Genomic DNA, 21,264 nt, shown 5'->3' with positions numbered 1-21,264 from the left:
TTATGTCCATTTTATTACGAAATTCAAAAACATAAATACCGTTTTGGCGCTGTGGCGTGAGATCGTTTGGCGCAGCTCAGCTCTAGAGAAGCGATTGCACGTGAACGGATCTTTTCTTCCACCTAATAGACCTTTCTCACAACTTCCGTATTTGCGACCGGAAATACGCGATCGTCGTTATTATCTTCTTCCTCCCCGGGCAGGGCTACATGTAAACAAATGGTGCAAGCAACGAGCAAGTGTGATTGTGGCTTACCGGGCTGTTCTTGTTATTCCCAAAAGCAGCAATATCTGTCGTTTCATTCCTTCCCTGTTGATGGTGGAGTTTGACGGAAATGGATTCAGGCTATCCGGCGGGATGAAGGACCAAACTTCCCTGCTCGTGTCCTACAACCCTTTAAACGCAAAGGGGAAAGACGCACCTCTGTGGGGAAATATAAAACAAATATTTTTTTTAACTAATATTTAACTTCTATATATTACCATTATTAACTGAAATCTATTTAAATGTTTCTCAGGCTGTAGTATTGTTTCACTGACGGAACTACGAAAATAAACACGCATGCTTAAATGGATGTTGCCTCGTGAGTCGTGTATATATTTTTTTTATTTTCAAAATGTATGATATTTGATTTAATATATATAAAATTCACTTTTGCAAAATGCCTCCATACATATTGTGAATTTATTTTGTCTTAAAACATAACGTGATGTTAATCAACATTATTTTTATTATATTGTAAACATATATTATTACAGATTGTCTTTTAAAATAAAAACATATCTATAATTTTATTAAAAGTATTATGTTGTATGTTAAAAAATAGAATTGTGCACACTGCGTGATGTTTAAACTATTTTGAACTGTAGCCAAAGTCCGGACAAACAAGATATCATCTTGGTCAAGGATGTAATATGAGACTATGTAAATATGCCTAATTGTTCATTTCCATCAAATGTAATTATTTGGTAAATCCGTTAGCGAAGTTGTGTAGACTCGCTGATCCATTTTCTCTTGGCCGGGTATGCTTTTCTGATGTGTTGACGCTTGACAGGAACTCCGGTTCCGCAATGATTACATATTTCCGTTTTTTGTGAGAAAGGTCTGTACTTAATGCCAGTTACAGCGCGAAATAAACATGAATGAACATCTGAACGTGTGTTAAAAGATGGAGTACAACTTACCCGTATCATGTCACATGAAATAGCTCAATCAATCAGTGTTTCAAACGCGGAAAGGCGTCAGTAAAACAGCTTGTCATGTAACGTCACATTTACCTCCGTGTCCATAAACTCATTAGTCAGCCAGACAAATTTACTCTAGAGAGGAGCATTTTGCTAAATATATGCACCATATTACATATTCATTATAATTTTTAATGTTCTTCAATATTTAATGCATGTTTGAATTAATCTGGCAAGTTTTTATGACAGCCACTATTTAAATCTTTATATTTCAAAAAATATGTATATGATTGTCATTTGTAAAGTTAATATTTTATAACTTTATTATTATAAAAAAACATCATGTCATTTAGTGTAATTTAAGTGTTTTGTAGCTACAAATCAGTTCATTTTTACCTTTAATATTATAGTACAACTGACTCCCATAGTTTACAGCATTAGTTAAGAGATTTGTTTTCCCAAATTTGTTTTAGATTTTAGATTATAGCGAGATTTGTTTTAGATTCCAAAATTTGCCATGTATTGTAGCCTACCTGATATATATCCAAAATAATCAATATTGAACCAAGCCTTTCCAAAGTTTTTTTGTGACAATTTATTTATTTCTTTTAACTCATCGTTTTTTTTAATGACAAAAACAAAATAGTTTTTCAGTTATCAAAACTGTTATAACACTGGTTATTCAATAAACAGATATTACTGTAACTAAACTCTGCTCAAAAGAATTTTAATTCCAAATTGATCCATATCGTGATACGTATCGTATCGTGACTTCAGTATCGTATGCGTTTCGTATCGTGACATTGTTGGTGATACACAGCCCTATTGGTAACATTGTAACCGCAGAAAGATCCTGCCTTAAAGGGACAGTTCACCCTGAAATGAAAAAAAAGTAATCTTTTACTCACCCTGCTGTCATTCCAATGCCCTATGCCCTTCTATCTTTTTCGGACCTCAAAACCAGAAATAAAAAAATTAGAGATCGACCGATAGTGGATTTTACCGATACCGATAACTAGGTTGGACCGCACTTGCCGATAACCGATTAATCAACCGATAGTTTTTAAAATGGATACTGGATAAAAAAAACAATTAAAACAGTGCTGAACTTTAAAACATATAAATATGAATATTAAAATGAGAAGTTCTAACATAAATTCTTCAGAAAATAATTTAAACACTAAAATATTACAGGTCAAATTTGTTTCTTTACTAATAATCTAGAAACATGCATGTACATTTCATAGGTAACACTATGCAAGTCCCTATGTAACAAGGATGTATTAGCTTACAGGTATAAGCATTATGCATACATTTTTACAGCATGTATTAATATGAGCAATACAATTGTACCTTGATCATTCATGTTAGTTCATAGTGCATTAACCAAGGTTAACAGATAAAAATTCAAACAATTTAATGTTGAAATTAACTAAGGTTAATAAATGCTGTGGAAGTATTGTTCATCATTTGTATGTTAAAGGGTTAGTTCTCCCAAAAATGAAAATTCTGTCATTAATTACTTACCCGCATGTCGTTCGACACCCGTAAGACCTCCGTTCATCTTCGGAACAGAAATGAAGATATTTTAGTTGAAATCTGATGGCTCTGAAAGGCCTCCATTGGCACGATGCACGGTTCACTCTCAAGACCCTTAAAAGGTACTAAAGACGTCGTTACAAAGTCCATCTCACTACAGTGGTTCTAAAATAACTTTATGAATCGGCGACAATAGTTTTTGTGTGCAAAAAAACCCTAAATAACGACTTACATAGTGATGACGATTTCAAAACACGGCATCATGAAGCTTCGAAGCGTTATGAATCAGTGAGCCGATTGATGATTCGGAATGCGTGTCAAAACGCCAAACCGCTGAAATTTGGCGATTCAAACCGCTGATTCGACTCGCTGATTCATAACGCTTCGAAGCTTCATGATGCCTTGTTTTGAAATCGTCATCACTATGTAAGTCGTTATTTAGGGTTTTTTTGCGCACAAAAACTATTCTCGCTGATTCATAAAGTTATTTTAGAACCACTGTAGTGAGATGGACTTTGTAACGACGTCTTTAGTACCTTTTAAGGGTCTTGAAAGTGAACCGTGCCATTGTGCCAATGGAGGCCTTTCAGAGCCATCAGATTTCAACTAAAATATCTTCATTTCTGTTCCGAAGATGAACGGAGGTCTTACGGGTGTCGAACAACATGAGGGTAAGTAATTAATGACAGAATCTTCATTTTTGGGTGAACTAACCCTTTAATGTTACAAATGGAATCTTATTGTAGTGTTACCATTTCATATAAATCCAAACAGTCTACTTTTTTAAAAGGAGATTATCTAATAAAAAGATTCTGCTTTGTTTTGCTTTGTTTTGTTTATGTTTCTGTCGGCAGCATGATGATACTGTTTGCTTTCTCACATCACTAATTTTATATGTTCAACATTTGGGTCGGACTTTCGTGTGTTTTTATCACATTGTTTTAACTGCTTGAGGTACTGCTATTAGCGTCCTCTCAGCCTCGTCGACAAACATACACACTGCTGTTATTTACCTGTTAATGCAGCATCTAGTCAAGAAATTAATTACTTTATAATGATTTGGCAACAAGTACTGTAGTGCTATGTATTCATACCGTTTCGCTGGCGTGTTTTAAACATCTGAAGTGTCAGCGCTCTCTGTGCAGCATGTGCTCTCTGTGCAGCGTGTGCTCTCCGTGCAGCGCGCAGCCTCACGTGGTAATGTAAACAACACACGTGAGGTTTTTTTTTTCGCCTCTAGAGGCTGCTCTCGTGCTATATCATGCCAGCAGACTCTTCTCAGAACTCTTGTACTGTGTAATAACAGCGCACACGTCTCAGCCGCTCCAGCAACGGACGCAACACAGGAAAACTATCAGTGAGGATTTTTGCCGATAACCGATTGTTCCACCAATCAACTATCGGTGCCGATTAATCGGCAAAACCGATGAATCGGTCGACCTCTAAAAAAAATGTCCTGCACATGCTCCTCCATATAATGGCAGTGAATGGCGATCAGCTAAAACTTTAGAAAAAGGATACAAAAGTATCATGTAAATGATACAGTGAGACGCGCGCCATATATGGAAGTGTTCAGGATACATACTATAAGGTTTTGCGAGAAAGAAACCTTATTATTCAGTCAAAATACTGAGCTCGGCTGTTACTCTGTGCACGTTCCTGTGAGTGTGTGCGAGCCGTCAGCAGCCACTCACACAATGTTGTCATGACAACCGGTACATACCATTCACTTCAGCAGATTTACCTCATTATTAGTATTATTTCTTATTATTTACCTTATAGAAGAGACGAGAGTCGCGTTTGTTTCTATTGAGCCTGATTTCTCAAAATGGTGCGTGTGTGTGCTTATCCTGGGTGCCATGACAACAGTGCGATTTAGGCCGGTTTCACACTGCACGCGTTAGCAGAGCGTAAACAGCGCATATTTTTTCGGCACCCATGTTAACAGATTAGAACATTCACACCGCACGCAGAGGCGGCGCAGCATTTTTTTTTTTAATTCTGCTCACACTGAATTAAAGCCACAGTGCATTGCTCTGAATCTCTGATCAAAATTGACCTGATTAACATGAAAAATAAAAAAATTCACCATGAAATCATGTAGTGAAGTGTTCCATGTGTTTCACAATCACCATATGACATCCAGCGCTGTGAAAAAATTTAATAAAATACACGAAAACACATCACTGCCAGAAGATTTTGCCCAAACTTCAAAGGCCCATTTAAATGATTATAACTAGAGGCTTATCTTAACTTTAAGGTTACTTTTATCATGTAAACTACCTACAGTGTTTCCCCAAGGATTTTTTTCAGGGGAGGTGGTAGACCAATAAATAAATACATTTGGTAAATAAATATAAACAACATTTATTTATACATCACAACTATTTACAACACAAAAGAGGTTGGCTTTGCTTGAGTTGTTTCTCTGGATTTTGTTGCTTTTAAGAAAAAAATAATTTTTGTCTGTTTAGGTTTGTCACATTTCTCCATTCCTCTTCAACATTTTTACAGCTAAAGTTACAACATGGAGCTCGCAAATCCGCTTCTTATATATATATATATATATATATATATATATATATATATATATATATATATATATATATATATATATATACACACACACACACACACACACACACACACACACACACACACACACACTTCAGGGCTCAATGCTAAGGATTTTTTTTCAGGGGTTCAAATTTTTACTTTCACTGCCAAAATGTTCACTGGCCCCACCACACAAAAAACTCATAAATAAAATATAATAGGCCTAGTATTCTTTTTGTTTTTGTTGTTATTGAGCCATGTAACCTTAATAAATAAGGTTATGACCCTAAAAACTATTATTCTAACTCATATAATTTTTTTATATTGTTATATTGACAGTCAGTAATAAAATAAGAACAAATAATCAAATTACGAGCACAAGCACAAATAAATACAGCAGAACAAACATATAAATGAAATAAACAGTTATTTTCATGTAGGTCTAAACTAGATTGTCAGGTACAAAAATAGTAATCAAATGTAAAATATCACTGCATAGTCTGCATACAATTTTATGTCACTGCATATAAATAAAGATTAACCCTTATTAAAAGTTATTCAGTCAAGAGCAGTGAGTGATTTTTTGGTATTTTGTTATTTCGATATTTATATAGCCCATGATGATGTTTTCCGGCTTTCCATGTTTTCACTGTTATAAGGTAGGGGGCGCTATTGCGCATCTCCTGGACGAGTACAGAATCTCCTGATCAAAGCACAGACGAAGAAGCAGCAACGTGGGATATCTTATGTAAGCAAAATGCATATGTAAAATAACACGATCATCAACATTAAACAGCATATAAATCAAAACTGCCTTATGTTACTGAATGAAATGTCAACCCAGGATGAGCTATAGGACTGTGAAGTTTTGGGGTGTTGATGAACTCGATCTACTCCATCTGTGTTTTGATCAACGTTCATCGTTAGGACATAGTCTTTTACAAAAACGTGATTTTCTCAGCTTTATGCTCAAAATTTTGCTTTTCATTGAAACTTGCAACATTTAAGTGTTGATTAAAAAAAAAGAATGCATGAAACTAGAATAAAACAGAGGGTCTGTTCTTTCTTTTGATATATTGCATGTTTAGATATATACACGTGTTTTGGACAGAGGGGAACACGGTCTCATTTGCAGCAGATATGCTGCCCATCATAAATCAAAGCACGAGACAGACAGGGGTTGGAGGAGAACACCAGAAAAGGTGACAGAATAGACAATATTCGTCTGTATTTGCAATACACAAGCCGCGGTTCAGCTGCTCACGCTCTCCATAAGCACTGCTTCTGCGTGCGGTGTGAAGTCGTCGTTATAGTAAGCATGAGCAGCTGCTGACGGCTCGCACGCACTCACAGGAGTAACGGCCGAGCTCAGTATTTTGACTGAATAATAAAATGTCTTTCTCGCAAAACCTTAAAGTATGCCTCCTGGACACTTTCCATATAATTAATCATTACATGATACTTTTGTATCCTTTTTGTAAAGTTTTAGGTGATCGCCATTCACTGCCATTATATGGAAGAGCGTGTGCAGGACGTTTTTTTTGTTTATTTCTGCTTTTGAGGTCTGAAAAAGATAGGAGATAGGGCATTGGAACAACAGCAGGGTGAGTAAAAGATGGCTTTATTTTCATTTCAGGGTGAACTATCCCTTTAAGTCCCACAAGGTAAACATGTTGGTGTACCTTTTTTGGAATCTGCCTAACAATTAAAAATTTATCTGGCAGCAGATATGGCTTGTTGAGGCCTCTGTGTCAGTCACCTGGGTGGCATTGGCTCAGTGGTTCATGTAGGTTGTCTACTAACCGGTGGTTCTATCCCCGGTAGGGATGCACCGATACCGATACCAGTACTCTGGTGTCAGTCCGATACTGTTGTCAAGTACTCGTACTTGTAAAACTACCCCGATACAACCGCACCCGATACCACTTTATGGCAACGCATCTTCGGATGCGGAGCCGCGCGGAAAGTTACATAACTCGCCGTACACACTTGCACACCGCGGCGCCAAGTGCAAAGGAGTCTCGCGCTCTCAAAGTGCACGACTGCCATAGTATGGCTTGATTTTTGCCGCACACACCCGAGCGCTAGAGCGGACGCAGCGAGTATAAACCAAGCTTAACCGCTCGTGAGGCAGATACCTCTCAGTAGTGAGTGCTGAAAGTGAAAGGCTGTTTAGTAGGGATGTGCGCAATGACTAGCCTAACCCCGGTAGTATAACAACCCTAAGCAAGTTTAATTGTTATACTAGTTTGACATGACATGGAAGCTTTCAAAATCCCTCCTTCACCCGAGTGGAGATTTATCTGAAGCCTCTGCGAGCGCCAGAGAAAACCAACGCATGCAAAACTTGAGGCAAAATTAATGATTTTGTTTTGCTGCAGATATACACTTTTCAAAATAATATATTAATTTCAAGATATAACATTAACACGACAGTAATTTAAACATAGCCTTTGTAAAAAAAAAAAAAAAAAAAGATATATTAAAGCAAAACCTTAAATGTGCCAAAAAAAATTAAACGACTAGTATTTTCCAAGTCGTCAAGCAGCAGCACTAACGTTTAATCGACTAGTCTCGCACATCCCTAGCTCAGTGTCACACATTGAAGATGAAAACAGAAATAATGGATAATGGAGAGAATTTTCTTTTCATCAAAAAGAACCAGCCTCTCACTTTTCCGAAAAGGGCTGCATGGCTATGATAACATTATTTAATTCAGTTGTTCTGCTACTATGTTGTGTGGTACTGGAATCCACTGAATGTTACAGGTTACATTTATGTGAAATGGGCAGCAGTGCCATGTTTGTTTAGGAAAACACAAAGTTGAATGTTAAAATGTCAGCAACAGCATCAATTTGTGTATTTACTTTGTTACAGACAGAAAGTGAAAAACATCTGATGAAAATAAAACATTGTTAGAAGAACTGTAATGGTATTAATAAGTACTCGTATCAGTACTCGTATCGGCAAGTACCCAAATGTAAGTACTTGTACTTGGTCTGAAAAAAAAGTGGTATCGGTGCATCTCTAATCCCTGGTTCCACCAAGTGTCGAGGTGTCTATCAGCAAGACACCTAACCCCAGCTGCTCCCGACGAGCTGGATGGTGCCTTGCATGGCTGACACCGCCGTCGGCAGGTGTGGACTGGCCATCAGGAGCACTGGGAGTTTTCCTGGTGGGCCGCTGGACAATGTGGGCCGGCCCGTTGCTACGTAAATATATATGATGAATGAATAATAGTAAATTTACGTAGCCTAGTCTATATCCTTCCGTCAGCCCAGACGAATGGCCCGCGTGGCCCACGTGAGGGAAAAACTCTATTTTGCCTGATCAGTCTCAGTGGTCTAAAAGCGCGCTGTCAAACGCAATGTCAAAATGTTTGAGATATCCAATCAAATCGGACGATGCGGGAGGAGTTGAGGAGTCAATACAGCAATATTTCCCGACTGTTTACGATTAACACAATTTAAACGATGGACATTCATTTCCAGGGATGCAAACTACTGCTGACCTTTTCGAATTTCTCAGATTGTAATGCCATTTACGTTATTCGACACACAATGCACAAAGAAACATTAACGTACCCTAGCAGTTTTCAGCATCAGAGTGAATGTTTGTGTATTTGTTTCCAGGCTTTCTTCTTCTAATATCACAGTCATTTGAAAGTGATTTATAAAACTCAAAATATTATTTTCACTAAAACATGGTAAAACTGGCAACTTTCATATTCAAGTAGCCCATGTCCCGTGAAGGAACGTGTCATATACTAAAATAAATATAGGCTATAATTTGCTAGTTAGTTCACATGCATTATTTTACACATTAGAAATAACAGTTATATGAAATAATTAAGACTTTTTAAATGTTTCTGAAACGAGAAGGCTGGATTTATTTGATTAAAAATACAGTAAAACACAATATTAAGAAACATTAATACAATTGTTGTGAATATATTGTAAAATGTATTTTATTCCTGTGATCAAAGCTGCATTTTCAGCATCATTACTCCAGTCTTCAGTGTCACATGATCCAGCAGAAATCATTCTAATATGCTGTATTTTTAATTTAAAAATTTAAATAGTCCACATTCTGCACTACACACTAAGTCTTCTAGACCATAGTATTGTTTTATATGGACTTATTTTATGGTAGGTGTTGAACTTTAGTGATATTAAACTTCACTGTATGGAAAAGATTTCAAAATGTGTAAAAAAAAAAAAACATAGCATTTATACTTCTGTATAAATAGCATCTATATTTTATGTTAGTAAGTGGTGTATAAAATTGCTTTAATGAGCATAATGAGCTGGTGAGTTTATGGTGAGATGTGTTGCGGACCGGTTGTTATGGGCCTCTTTTTGCCAGAAAGTCCAGGGCCACTTTTTTGCACCAGTCCGCCCCTGGCCGTCGGTGTATGAATGAGTGAATGAATGGGTGAATGTGAGGCATATGTAAAACGCTTTGGTGGCCATGGGTCTGTTGAAAGCACTATATAAATGCAGTCCATTTTACCATTTAAAAGTCTAAACTAACTTTGTTTAACATGTTACCTTTTTTGGGGTGTATTTATAATTTATTTGTTTTACTTAGGATAGTTTTTTGATATTCCGCTTCCAATGTCTACATATTCTTAAGAATTAAACTTTTTTTTTTAAGAGTTACACTATTATATTGTGATTATATAATCAGTGGCATAAAATGGTCTTAAAACGACAAAAATACCATTTATCGCAAATAATTTTGGGACAATATATCGCACAACAAAAAGTAGTTATCGTGACAGCCCTACGGAGGACAAAAGTCTATACCTGGGTCTCAGGAGGATGTGTCAATTTTCATCTTAAAGGGTTAGTTCACCCAAAAAATTCTGTCATTAATTACTTACCCTCATGTCGTTCGACACCCGTAAGACCTCCGTTCATCTTCGGAACAAAAATGAAGATATTTTAGTTGAAATCCGATGGCTCAGAAAGGCCTCCATTGGCACAATGTACTTTACATTCTCAAGACCCATAAAAGGTACTAAAGACGTCATTACAAAGTCCATCTCACTACAGTGGTTCTACAATAATTTAAGTTAATAGTTCTAATACAATAATAAGTTCTAAAACAATAATCAGTGAGTCGAATCATGATTCGGATCGCGTGTCAAACTGCCAAACTGCTGAAATCGCGTGACTTTGGCGATCCAAACCGCTGAATCGACTCACTGCTTCATAACGCTTTGAAGCTTCATGATGCAGTGTTTTGAAATCAGTCATCACTATACAAGTCGTTATTTAGGTTTTTTTTGCGCACAAAAAATATTCTCGTCGATTCATAAAATTATTGTAGAACCACTGTAGTGAGATGGACTTTGTAACGACGTCTTTAGTACCATTTATGGGTCTTGAGAGTGTAAAGTACAATGTGCCAATGGAGGCCTTTCTGAGCCATCGGATTTCAACGAAAATATCTTCATTTGTGTTCCGAAGATGAACGGAGGTTTTACGGGTGTCAAATGACATGAGGGTAAGTAATTAATGACAGAATTTTCATTTTTGGGTGAACTAACCCTTTAATATTCCTCATCAGTCATTAAAGGGTTAGTTCACCCAAAAATGAAAATTCTGTCATTAATTACTTACCCTCATGTCGTTCGACACCCGTAAGACTTCCGTTCATCTTCGGAACACAAATGAAGATATTTTAGTTGAAATCTGATGGCTCTGAAAGGCCTCCATTGGCACGATGCACGGTTCACTCTCAAGACCCTTAAAAGGTACTAAAGACGTTGTTACAAAGTCCATCTCACTACAGTGGTTCTACAATAACTTTATGAATCGGCGAGAATAGTTTTTGTGCGCAAAAAAACCCTAAATAACGACTTATATAGTGATGACAATTTCAAAACACGGCATCATGAAGCTTCGAAGCGTTATGAATCAGTGAGTCGAATCATGATTTGGATCGCGTGTCAAACCGCCAAACTGCTGAAATTTGGCGATCCAAACTGCTGATTCGGCTCACTGATTCATAACGCTTTGAAGCTTCATGATGCCGTGTTTTGAAATCGTCATCACTATACAAGTCGTTATTTAGGGTTTTTTTGCGCACAAAAACTATTCTCGCCGATTCATAAAGTTATTGTAGAACCACTGTAGTGAGATGGACTTTGTAACAACGTCTTTAGTACCTTTTAAGGGTCTTGAGAGTGTAAAGTACAATGTGCCAATGGAGGCCTTTCTGAGCCATCGGATTTCAACGAAAATATCTTCATTTGTGTTCCGAAGATGAACGGAGGTTTTACGGGTGTCAAATGACATGAGGGTAAGTAATTAATGACAGAATTTTCATTTTTGGGTGAACTAACCCTTTAAAGAGAATAAAGGAAAACACCAACCTATTTGTTCCTCTGTATCTTCATCTTTTATTCTGCAGGGTTCTTCCTCAAACTCCATCTTTACAATAGTGTCAGTAGTTCCTCCTGGAGTAATTCCTCCTGCTTGCTGCTTCTTCTCCTGTGTGATGATGGGAATATTCCCCAGCATTTAAACTCTTTTGAACTGCTGTGGGAGCGGCTTCACTGACTGAAGGTGTGAATTGTGGTCGCTGATGTTTATGTTGCTCTTACATTAGATATGATTTACATGCATTAAAACTGTTTACCAGGTTTCATTACATAAAATTAGTAATTTTAAAAAATAAAGTCAGTAACGAGCTTACTTTTCACGAGTGTACTGTACAACATCAGTCGGTTCATTTCGATTCATTTCTGAGTGATTCATTAAATGAACTGACTCGTTTAGTCATTTGGATTTAGATTTCTCCTAATAAATGATCACATGAATTTACTCAGTCTGAAAAACAGCAAATTTAGAGCAGAATGAACGGCTGTGTTCCACTTCGCATATTTGTTTATGTTCCCTTCCCTTGATCACTTCTCTTCTTCTCCTAGACTCGGATGTGTGTCATTGCTTCGGTTGCACGAGCGCCCTCTACTGGTGGAAACCAATCCAAAACAATAGTAAGCCGCAGTTTCAGAACCGCAGCCACAGAACCGGAAGTGAGCGGCGCTACCCATACACTTTATTTTTTTTTGTTAAATATAAGCTGTTTTCACATGGATTTTAATCGGGTCGATGTCTACAATATTTAACAACAACACTTTTAAATAAATTTACTTTTCTATTCATGTCCTTGAACAAGTGAAACATGCATTTAAGCCAATGAGATGTCAGCAGAAGCATGAAGAATGTTGAGTTGTGTGTGATATTTGTCATGATGTGGTGGTGAACGAATATTGAATCTGTTCACGTCTTTCACGTTTTATCGTTAAAGCATAATGCATTTGTCAAAAGATATTATTTGTCTTAATATTAAATAATTATTAATTAATAAAACGTGTTAATTTCGTTTTCAGAGATGAAAAGACTTTCATCTTTTCACTTCTTTCACGTTTTATAATTAAAGCTTTTTTTGCATTTGTCAAAAGATATTTGTCTTAATATTAAATAATTATTAATTAATAAAACGTATTCATTTCGTTTTCAGGGATGAAGACGTTCATCTTTTCAAGTATTTCTACAGAAATGCCATGATATGGGCTTAAGAGTCACAAGTTTTTGTGTTTTAAGAGGATAACTTTTTTGCATGTTTTTATTTTCATTATGTGCCGTTTAAATACATTTTAAACCTATTATTTTAGAAACATTTTTATAAATGTCCTATTTGTTTTCTTTCAGAGAAACACGTTTCACTTCAAGGCTTTGTCAAGTCAAGTCAACTTTATTTATATAGCGCTTTTAACAATGCAGATTGTTTCAAAGCAGCTTCACAGTGTTAAACAGGAAAATAATGCAACAGAATTTTATGCAGCCGTACAGCCATTCCGGAGAAAACGGTGAGCAAATTATTTGATAAAGTCTGTATTGTGCCCTGGTGGCCTGTATACAGTAGCTAACACAAATGTTAAACGGGATTTATCATTTACACTACATAACGTTACATAAAGCACCAAAACTTCGAAGGAATTATATTTGAAACTAGACTTCTGAGTAATACTGAAGATATTATTATAAATTACAGCAACCCCTCCCCCTTTGCCTTTCAGACGCGGCTCGTGTTTATAACAATAATTTTGGGGGGTGGACTAATTTAAAGTAATGTAGTCGTCAGGTTTTAGCCAGGTTTCTGTCAAACACAGCACATTTAGATTATTATCTGTAATGATCATTAACAATAAGCGCTTTTGGGGAAAGGAATCGAATATTCAGCAACCCAAGCTTTATAAATTGTTCATCTGTATTATTTCTGTTGTTTATTTGTTGGACAACAATTACATTTTTACTGTTGAATGGTTTTGATGTTTTTTTGTATTTACTAATTCGGGGAACAGACACGGTCTCTATGTGATAATATCTAGGTGAAAGAGTCTCTATGTGCTGGGATTTATCTGACTCCGGTGACGTGAGACAGCTAGCAGGCAGTCGGTTTAGCCAGTTTGTCTGCTTCCTGACCTGGGCCCTATGAGTCAAGGTTTAGCTCTAAAACTATGTGCCAAATTACTAGAAAGAAGAGCGGAACCACCCCAGTAGGGATGGATGCCATCCTTCTTCAACAAGTCAGGTCTGCCCCAAAAGCTTTTCCAATTGTCTATGAACCCTATGTTATTTTGCGGACACCACTTAGACAACCAGCCATTGAGTGATGATAGTCTACTAACTATCTCATCACTCCTTTTAACGGGGAGCGGACCAGAACAAAAAACTGCATTTGACATCGTACTAGCGAGTTCACACACCTCTTTAATGTTAATTTATAATGTTAAGAAATTATGTTAAGTTCTACCAGGCCGTCTGTTTGTGGGTGATAGACACTGGTACAAATTAACTTAATGCCCAACAATTCGTAAAGCTTGCTTATGGTGCGGGACATAAACGCAGTGCCTTGATCGGTGACAATCTCTTTCGGGAATCCCACCCGGGAGATAAAAGAAACCCAAATTAAAGCATCCCCGACACTTTTCGCCAAAATGGTGCGGAGAGCTACTGCTTTGGAGTACCGGGTTGCATAGTCCACTATGACTAATGCAAACCGATGCCCCCGTGCGGATCGTTCCAATGGCCAGATGAGGTCCATACCAATTCTCTCGAAGGGGACCTGCATGAGAGGTAGAGGGCGCAATTGTGCTTTTGGAGCGGCCGGTGGGTTCACCAACTGACATTCACAACAAGCGGTACACCATCTGCGCACAGCCTCGTGAATGCCCGGCCAAAAAAATCGGGTCATTAAACGATTCAATGTGCTTGTTTGACCCAAATGCCCAGCCATGGGATTACAATGAGCCGCCTGGAAAAGCATTTCCCGACTGCTCTTTGGTACTAATAACTGGGTTGTATCCTGTTTTGTTTGTGTATCTTGGGTTACTCGATACAACCTATCCTTTAACACTGCAAAAAAAGGATATGAGAGCGGCCGTGCCGGTTGGAGAAGCTGACCGTCGATCGAACGGACCTGCTCGAACTGTTCCAGAGGAACGGACCTGCTCTGACTGTTCCAGAGGAAAATCATCACGCTCAGAAAGCCTTAGCCTATCCACAGCGCTCCGTTCCTCTGACCCAGCCCCAGATGATCCCGGCTCAGCTTCCCCTAGCTGCGCGACCAAGCCCTTTCCTGCCCTCTTTTCTCCCAAGAAACATCCGCACATATATACCCCAATAACTCTTTAAAATCGGGCCAATTTGTCCCCAAAATCAGCGGATGCCTGAGGTGGGAACTAACCGTGACCTCCACACTGTTTTACCCCTCGAAGTTGAATTATGACTAGCACTAATGCGTACTTCACCTCATCCCCGTGCACACACCTTACCGTAACCAGGCGGCCATTATCCAATGCATCAGGTTGAATAAGGCTTTGATGAATCGCGGTTTGGTTACAATCCACCAAAGGCTGATATGTACTCCCCTTAATACTCATTTGGTATAACCCAGCTTGATCGGGGGCAGCCTGTGGCGCGTCCGGGACCCGGACCAGAGTCCCCACCTCCATCACCGGACATCTGTCAATAGAGTGTCCCGGGTCCCCACAACGCCAACACGCCAGCCTAGGCTTCCCCGCCATCCTAGTGGCAGGAAGAGGGTCAAGGGATTGGCACGGAGAGAGCGGCGGGAACTGGCCAGTCCCATGGTCCGGGCAAAATGGTCCGGCTTCCCTGGGCAGAGCACCCTGGCTGGTAGACACCTCTCCGCTCCTCCAACGGGGCATCGGTCTCGGTGGCGGGCCACGGCGGGTCCTAGGAAGAGGGACAGGTCTCACGGGAGAGGGCGAGAGAGAGGGGGAAACAGAGGGAACAAAAGAGGAGGGGAGAGAGACAGCTGGAAGGGGTTCGCCGTGGACCCAGTGGACCCACTGCGCTGTCATTCGGGGCAGATGGCTGGTGGTCGAGGGAGGCGACGTGGACCACATCATCAACCAGGCGGTGCTGCGGTACCTCCCGGCCCAACCAGCTCCGGAACAGCTCGCGGTCCTCCTGCTGGGTGCTGATGAGGGACTGGAAATGCCGTTCCTGGTCGTCCCTCATGTCCAGCACGGCGGCATGCGTCCTGGAGCTGCTGAGCCATCACGAAGGGCCGGTCACTCTCCCCCAGATCCAGTGACCTGAATCGCTGACAGTGTTGTTCGGAGGCCGACCCGCTGGAGGATGGCCTTCCTCAGATCGTCATAGACCAGGAGGTTCTGGACCGGAAGTTGCTGTGCCTCTCCTGTCAGAAGAGAGATGAGCCTTACTGGCCAATGCTTCTGCGGCCACCTGCAGGACTCGGCCGTCCTCTCAAAGACATCCAGGAAGGCCTCGCGGTCGTCCTGGGCTCCCATCTTAATAAGCGGCACATGCACTGCCGGCGTTGCAGCGGCGGCTTGATCTCCGGTCCGAACCTCCCGGCCCAACCAGCTCCGGAACAGCTTGCGGTCCTCCTGCTGGGCGCTGAAGAGGGACTGGAAACGCCGTTCCTGGTCGTCCCTCATGTCCAGCAGGGCCTGGTGCTGTTCTTGATGTAGGCCCGCGATTGGATTGGGTCCACAAACGGCATGGCTGACGGGCTTTGCATGATGGTGGCGGCTGCCTTCTTCCTTTCCCGGGTTTCGGCACCAGTGTAACAAAGTTTGTTTGTGGGTGAAAGGAAGAAGGCAAGGTTGGCTGTGAACTGGGACTCGTGGGTGTTTTATTCAACCTAAAATAATACAAGCTGGCGCCACGTGCTCTCTCTTCATATAAACACACTCAGTAACTGTCAACTTGGTTTCTGCAATCAGCATATCCTTCTGGATCTCTCTCCCAGCGTCCACGAGTCCTCAGTCCATCTCTCTCCACAAGCACTGTTTGGGGAGCGGCTGTATCCGGTCTCTCCGCGCCAATCACTGCAATTAGACACAGGTGTTTATCATCATGCACTTGACCTACTTTCTTACCGCTCGCCCCCACTAACCACGTCCCCTAGCCACAATGCAATATTCGTTACCAACTATCCAATGTATCCCATGATTCAATATGTAATGACAATTTACTCAGACCATCCAGACGTGTGAACGTGTGCAAAGTATAGAGACAAAGGAATAGTTTGCAATTCAGAGATTTAACTTATAGACTCAAGTTAAATGTGTCACATATACCTGTAGCATCATTAACAGCAGTACAATTAGAAAATAATGTTGTACAATAAAACTATCTAGAAAAAAAACTGTTATATGGTATGTGTAATGTACTGCTCCGAGACAGAGGTTGAGAATCCAAATGCAGCTTTATTTGTAAGGGTAATCCACACTCGTAGTCAACAAACAGGCAAGGGGTCATAACATGTAATCAGTCCAATAAGGCAAACAAGGCAAGAGAGACAGGCAAACGGGTAATCCACGGAACAGGCAAGAAATCCAAAACCAAGACAAGAAACCAGGGAAAACGCTCAGAAATGCAGTAGTAACACTAAACAAGACTTGGCAATGACTGACAGAATGAACAGGCTTATATAGGGTGAGCTAACTAGGTAATGGGGTGCAGGTGGATGTAATCAATGGGTGTTGAAGAGTCCGGGCAAAGTATTATGGGTGATGTAGTCCTTGATGGAGTGACAGTCTGGAGTGGAGTGCCCTCAGGTGGTTCTCATGGGCACTCACACAGGACGAATTGTGACAGTATGTCTGAAATTCGGTTTGTTGTGTGTCATACATTGTGTTTGCCAGGCTTCCTTTATTCATTATTTATGGGAATTACAGTTAGACACCATAAAGAGTCCAAACTGCCTGGAGACTTGGAGCTTGATGTATAAATGTTGCGTATGCACAAAAAGGCATTGAAATGTGCATCTGTGAGTTTCCACGGACATATCGGGATTTATAAAAAATAAACTTAGCGTAAATATGTGTGCACTGTACGGACACTCTTTGACTAGAGTGAGCGAAAAAACTAAATGAACAATGGTTTTCTCCTTCATTAATGGAGTTAAGCACTGAAATACTTTACTACCTTTCTGGACCTTGAAAGTGTTAATTAAATAGCGGCCTTTGGAGGAATCAGAGAGCTCTCGGATTTCATCAAAAATATATTTTTTTGTGTTCTGAAGATGAACGAAGGTCTTACGGGTTGGGAACGACATGAGGGTGAGTAATAGATGACAGAATTTTAATTTTTGGGTGAACTAACCCTTTAAGAAAATATATGACTATAAATGCCATTTGTGCCGTCACATTACATTACTAAAAATCATTCCGTATCCTTGTCTTGTTTCAGAATAAATAAATCTAAATAGTATAAAATAGCCTCAGAGAAAGTTTTCAGAGAAGAGTTCTCACTCTTTTCCACTGGCCAAAAGGTATTTTTGAATTGTTTTAAACAAATCAAATTTATGCAATTTTGTCTATAGGGTAAACATATATTTTAGGATGTTTTAATGTATATATTTTTATTGAAACAGATAGGTTTTAATTTTGCATTGTATTGTCTAATACTTTACAATAAGGTTCATTAGTTCACATTAGTTAACTACATTAGTTAACATGAACTAATAATAAACCCCGCCCCTAAACCTACCCGTCTCTGGGGTTTAGACAAAACGTACAAATTTGTACGAATTAGCCACCTTGTAAAATACGTAGGAATTGGTCGTGAGATAGTGTTGGAGCAGCTGTATTTTTATGAACTAACGTTAACAAAGATTAACTAATGCTGAACAGAGGTGTTGTTCATGGTTAGTTCATGTTAACTAATACAACCTTAATATAAAGTGTTACCATTTAGTTTCTCATTTGCTTTGTTCAAACCTGACCTTAAAAAAAATTTAATAAAATGTCTGCATGGAACTGTGTCGCGGGCATTTTAAAGGGCTACATGTGCTTGCTTTTGCGAGCACAGCCTCTTGATACAGGGGGTAGATTGAGGATAGTGCAACTCGTAGGTCATGCTCCACTGAAAGGCACTGGCTTTTTTTGTTTTTCACGTGTGCCAGGGATGAGAACGCTAGCTCACACAAGTAGAGATAGATGGGTATTCGTGTCCCACATGCAGCCAAAATTCATCCGAAGACATTTCTCCAAATTTTAATTTTAAAGTGCGATCCAGAGTTCCCCCAGTTCTTCTTGCACTTTGATTGGCAACATCTTTGCCGATTCTGATGTCGGTCGGTCGTCTGGGCTTTGACATTTCTGCTTTTCTTTTGTTTAAACTATGAATTTATCCATCTTTGCCCTGTCCTATCAATCTCTGCGTGAAATATAAAATTGAGCGCGCACCAGTAAAAAGGGCGGAGCTGAGCTGAGCTGAGCGGGCGAGCGATTCTCTCTTGAGAACAGTCTAATTGGCAGTAAATAAATATTTAAACTTTAAATATAAATTAAATATATCAGTTTTTTTGCTTATTTATTTTTGTTTGGACATGTTTTGTCCAGATTGACTCGTTCATTCAAATGCGCTACTATTCCATTGTTTTTCTATGTAAACACGCACTAGTCTGATTTGCACAACCGTTCCGTTTGCTACTGCTAACATTAAATCACATATAATAGTCCATAAACCAAATGATATCCTCATAAACCACGAGTAAACACACACAAATATTGTAAAACTCGCGCTTGACAAGCTGCTATAAGCAGGTAACGTTATAAGTTATTCGTTTTACAGTAACGTTACATACCATAGAGATGTCCTGCTGTACTGCCGTCCAAAGGCAAAGCGCAGTAACTACACATTTGGTCAAAATTGAGTTAAGACTTGAAATGGGCTTTGTGACATCTGTTCCGTCTTGTGACAAAGTTTGCTGGTTCAATTTTGTCCAGTTTTAGAGAGACGAGTGTGTCAAAATTGCAGTAACTACAAAATCCAAGCCAATACCAAGGCAAACCGCAGTAAGTGATGTTACTGCGTTCTAGCTTTGTTTCCCCGTTCTTGACACAGCAGATACTGCTGTTTCAGCATTGTCACGAATGGGGATTGTAACTTATGCAGTTTGCCCCGATCGTAACACACAGAAACAATCCCGCAGCCATATGATGTTTGAACTCGCGTTAAAACGCAAATATTCAAAGACTGGTAAGGAAGATAGCAAAATAATAACTCATAGTAAGGCAACTGACAGCTTTATATTCAGTTAACATTGACTAGCCAGCCGCTATCGAATTTTGACTTACATGTGCTGCTCTATTAAAGGCAATATCCTCTGACAACGTAAAGATAATCCGATTTAATCACGTTGGTGTTTGTTGATTCGGACATCTCTCCGTTTCAGGCAGCTAATCCAATTGTATTGACAGGGGTTACTTCTTCAAAAGTTAGCTGGGTCTGGTAAAGTTATCTTGTTAGACAAAGTTACTCCAAAAGTTAGCGGCGCCAGTCAGCAGGTGACAACCGGACGAGCGCAGCCGGCCCGACAGCAAGCACACATGGAGAAAAGTACACTTGCATAATGTACTGAAAGTACTCTATTTTCACGCACTAATTTCGTAGGCTACTTAATATACAAAAAAAAAAGTGCCAATCAGTTTTTTGGATTTCACAGATAGGCTAGCTAAGAATACATAATAATTTTATTTTAATTATTAATTATAGCTTTAAGGGTGTAGAAAGCATAAACAGGAAATGTACATGTTTGAGAATAGCTTAGAAGTTAGGCTAAAGGGAGAAGAAATACGTAAGTTAACTTACTCTCTTACCTCTAATTCTAGGAAATGATGTATGGCCATATTAAAGGGATAGTTCAACCAAAAATGAAAATTCTGTATTATATAAAGTTTATTATTACTATAAACATGTATTAAGAAGCATGAAAAAAAGTTGGATGAACACATTTAGTTTGTAGATACTGCATTTTGGGGGTCAAAGATCACATCGGTGGTCATGGTTTTTATCTATAAAAAATTTCTTCCTAAGAAGGCAATACATGAATGCATTACCACTAATCTACCCACAACATGTTTGACTGGCTGGTGTAAAAACTTTAAAGCCATTTTTCTCAGTTTCAGTGTTTGCGTAGTTACTGCACTTAGCCTTTGTAGGGCAGTGTAGTCGTCGCTGCTGCTTCTCCTGTTCAATTTCAGCCTCTAGATCTGATTCTGGATCATATATGTATAGCTAAATCTGATTGATCTCAATGGTTTATTTAGTATAATGTTTTTTCCATGTTTAAGGATGTCACAGCTTTCTCAGCTCTCAGCGCAATCGCTGCGCGCGCTCGTGACTCTTTAGCTCCGCCCACACGACACGCCTCCAGCCTCTCGTTTTTTTCCGGAAAGACTCGGTACAGCGTATCTTTCTTTTATAAATATAATAAAACTAAAGACTTTTCTAAAGACTTTATGAAGGATGCAATTCTACTCTATAGGTACTCAAGATTGACATGAGATTGACTGAAACTGAGTGTTTCACCCCCCCCCCCCCTTTAATGACTGACCCTCATGTCGTTGGACACCCGTCAGACCTCCATTTATCTTCGGAACACAAATGAAGATATTTTAGTGTA

The 21,264-nt window shown here is 39.3% G+C and overlaps 1 protein-coding gene across 3 annotated transcripts in view; it reads right to left on the bottom strand.

The window, feature by feature from the left end:
* Positions 1-12,232, bottom strand: part of LOC307137931 (uncharacterized protein) — a 42,894-nt gene extending 30,662 nt beyond the window's left edge. The window contains exons 1-3 of one of the 3 annotated variants that reach the window (XR_013817974.1): positions 11,986-12,232; positions 11,663-11,780; positions 257-424 (exon numbers count right to left, since the gene is read on the bottom strand). Coding sequence is in view for 2 of the 3 variants with exons in the window: in XM_079835965.1 (XP_079692091.1) it covers positions 11,663-11,810 (148 nt within the window). In the remaining variant the exon portion in view is untranslated. Of the gene's footprint in view, positions 1-256; positions 425-11,662 lie in introns of all 3 variants that reach the window. The other 2 variants (XM_079835966.1, XM_079835965.1) reach the window with 2 other exon arrangements.
* Between the last annotated feature and the right edge of the window lie 9,032 nt (positions 12,233-21,264).

The sequence above is a fragment of the Gobio gobio genome (assembly GCF_949357685.1).
Source record: "Gobio gobio genome assembly, chromosome: 14".
Classification (NCBI taxonomy): domain Eukaryota; kingdom Metazoa; phylum Chordata; class Actinopteri; order Cypriniformes; family Gobionidae; genus Gobio; species Gobio gobio.
Note: the sequence above shows the minus strand (reverse complement) of the source record. Positions and strands in the feature narration are given on the sequence as shown.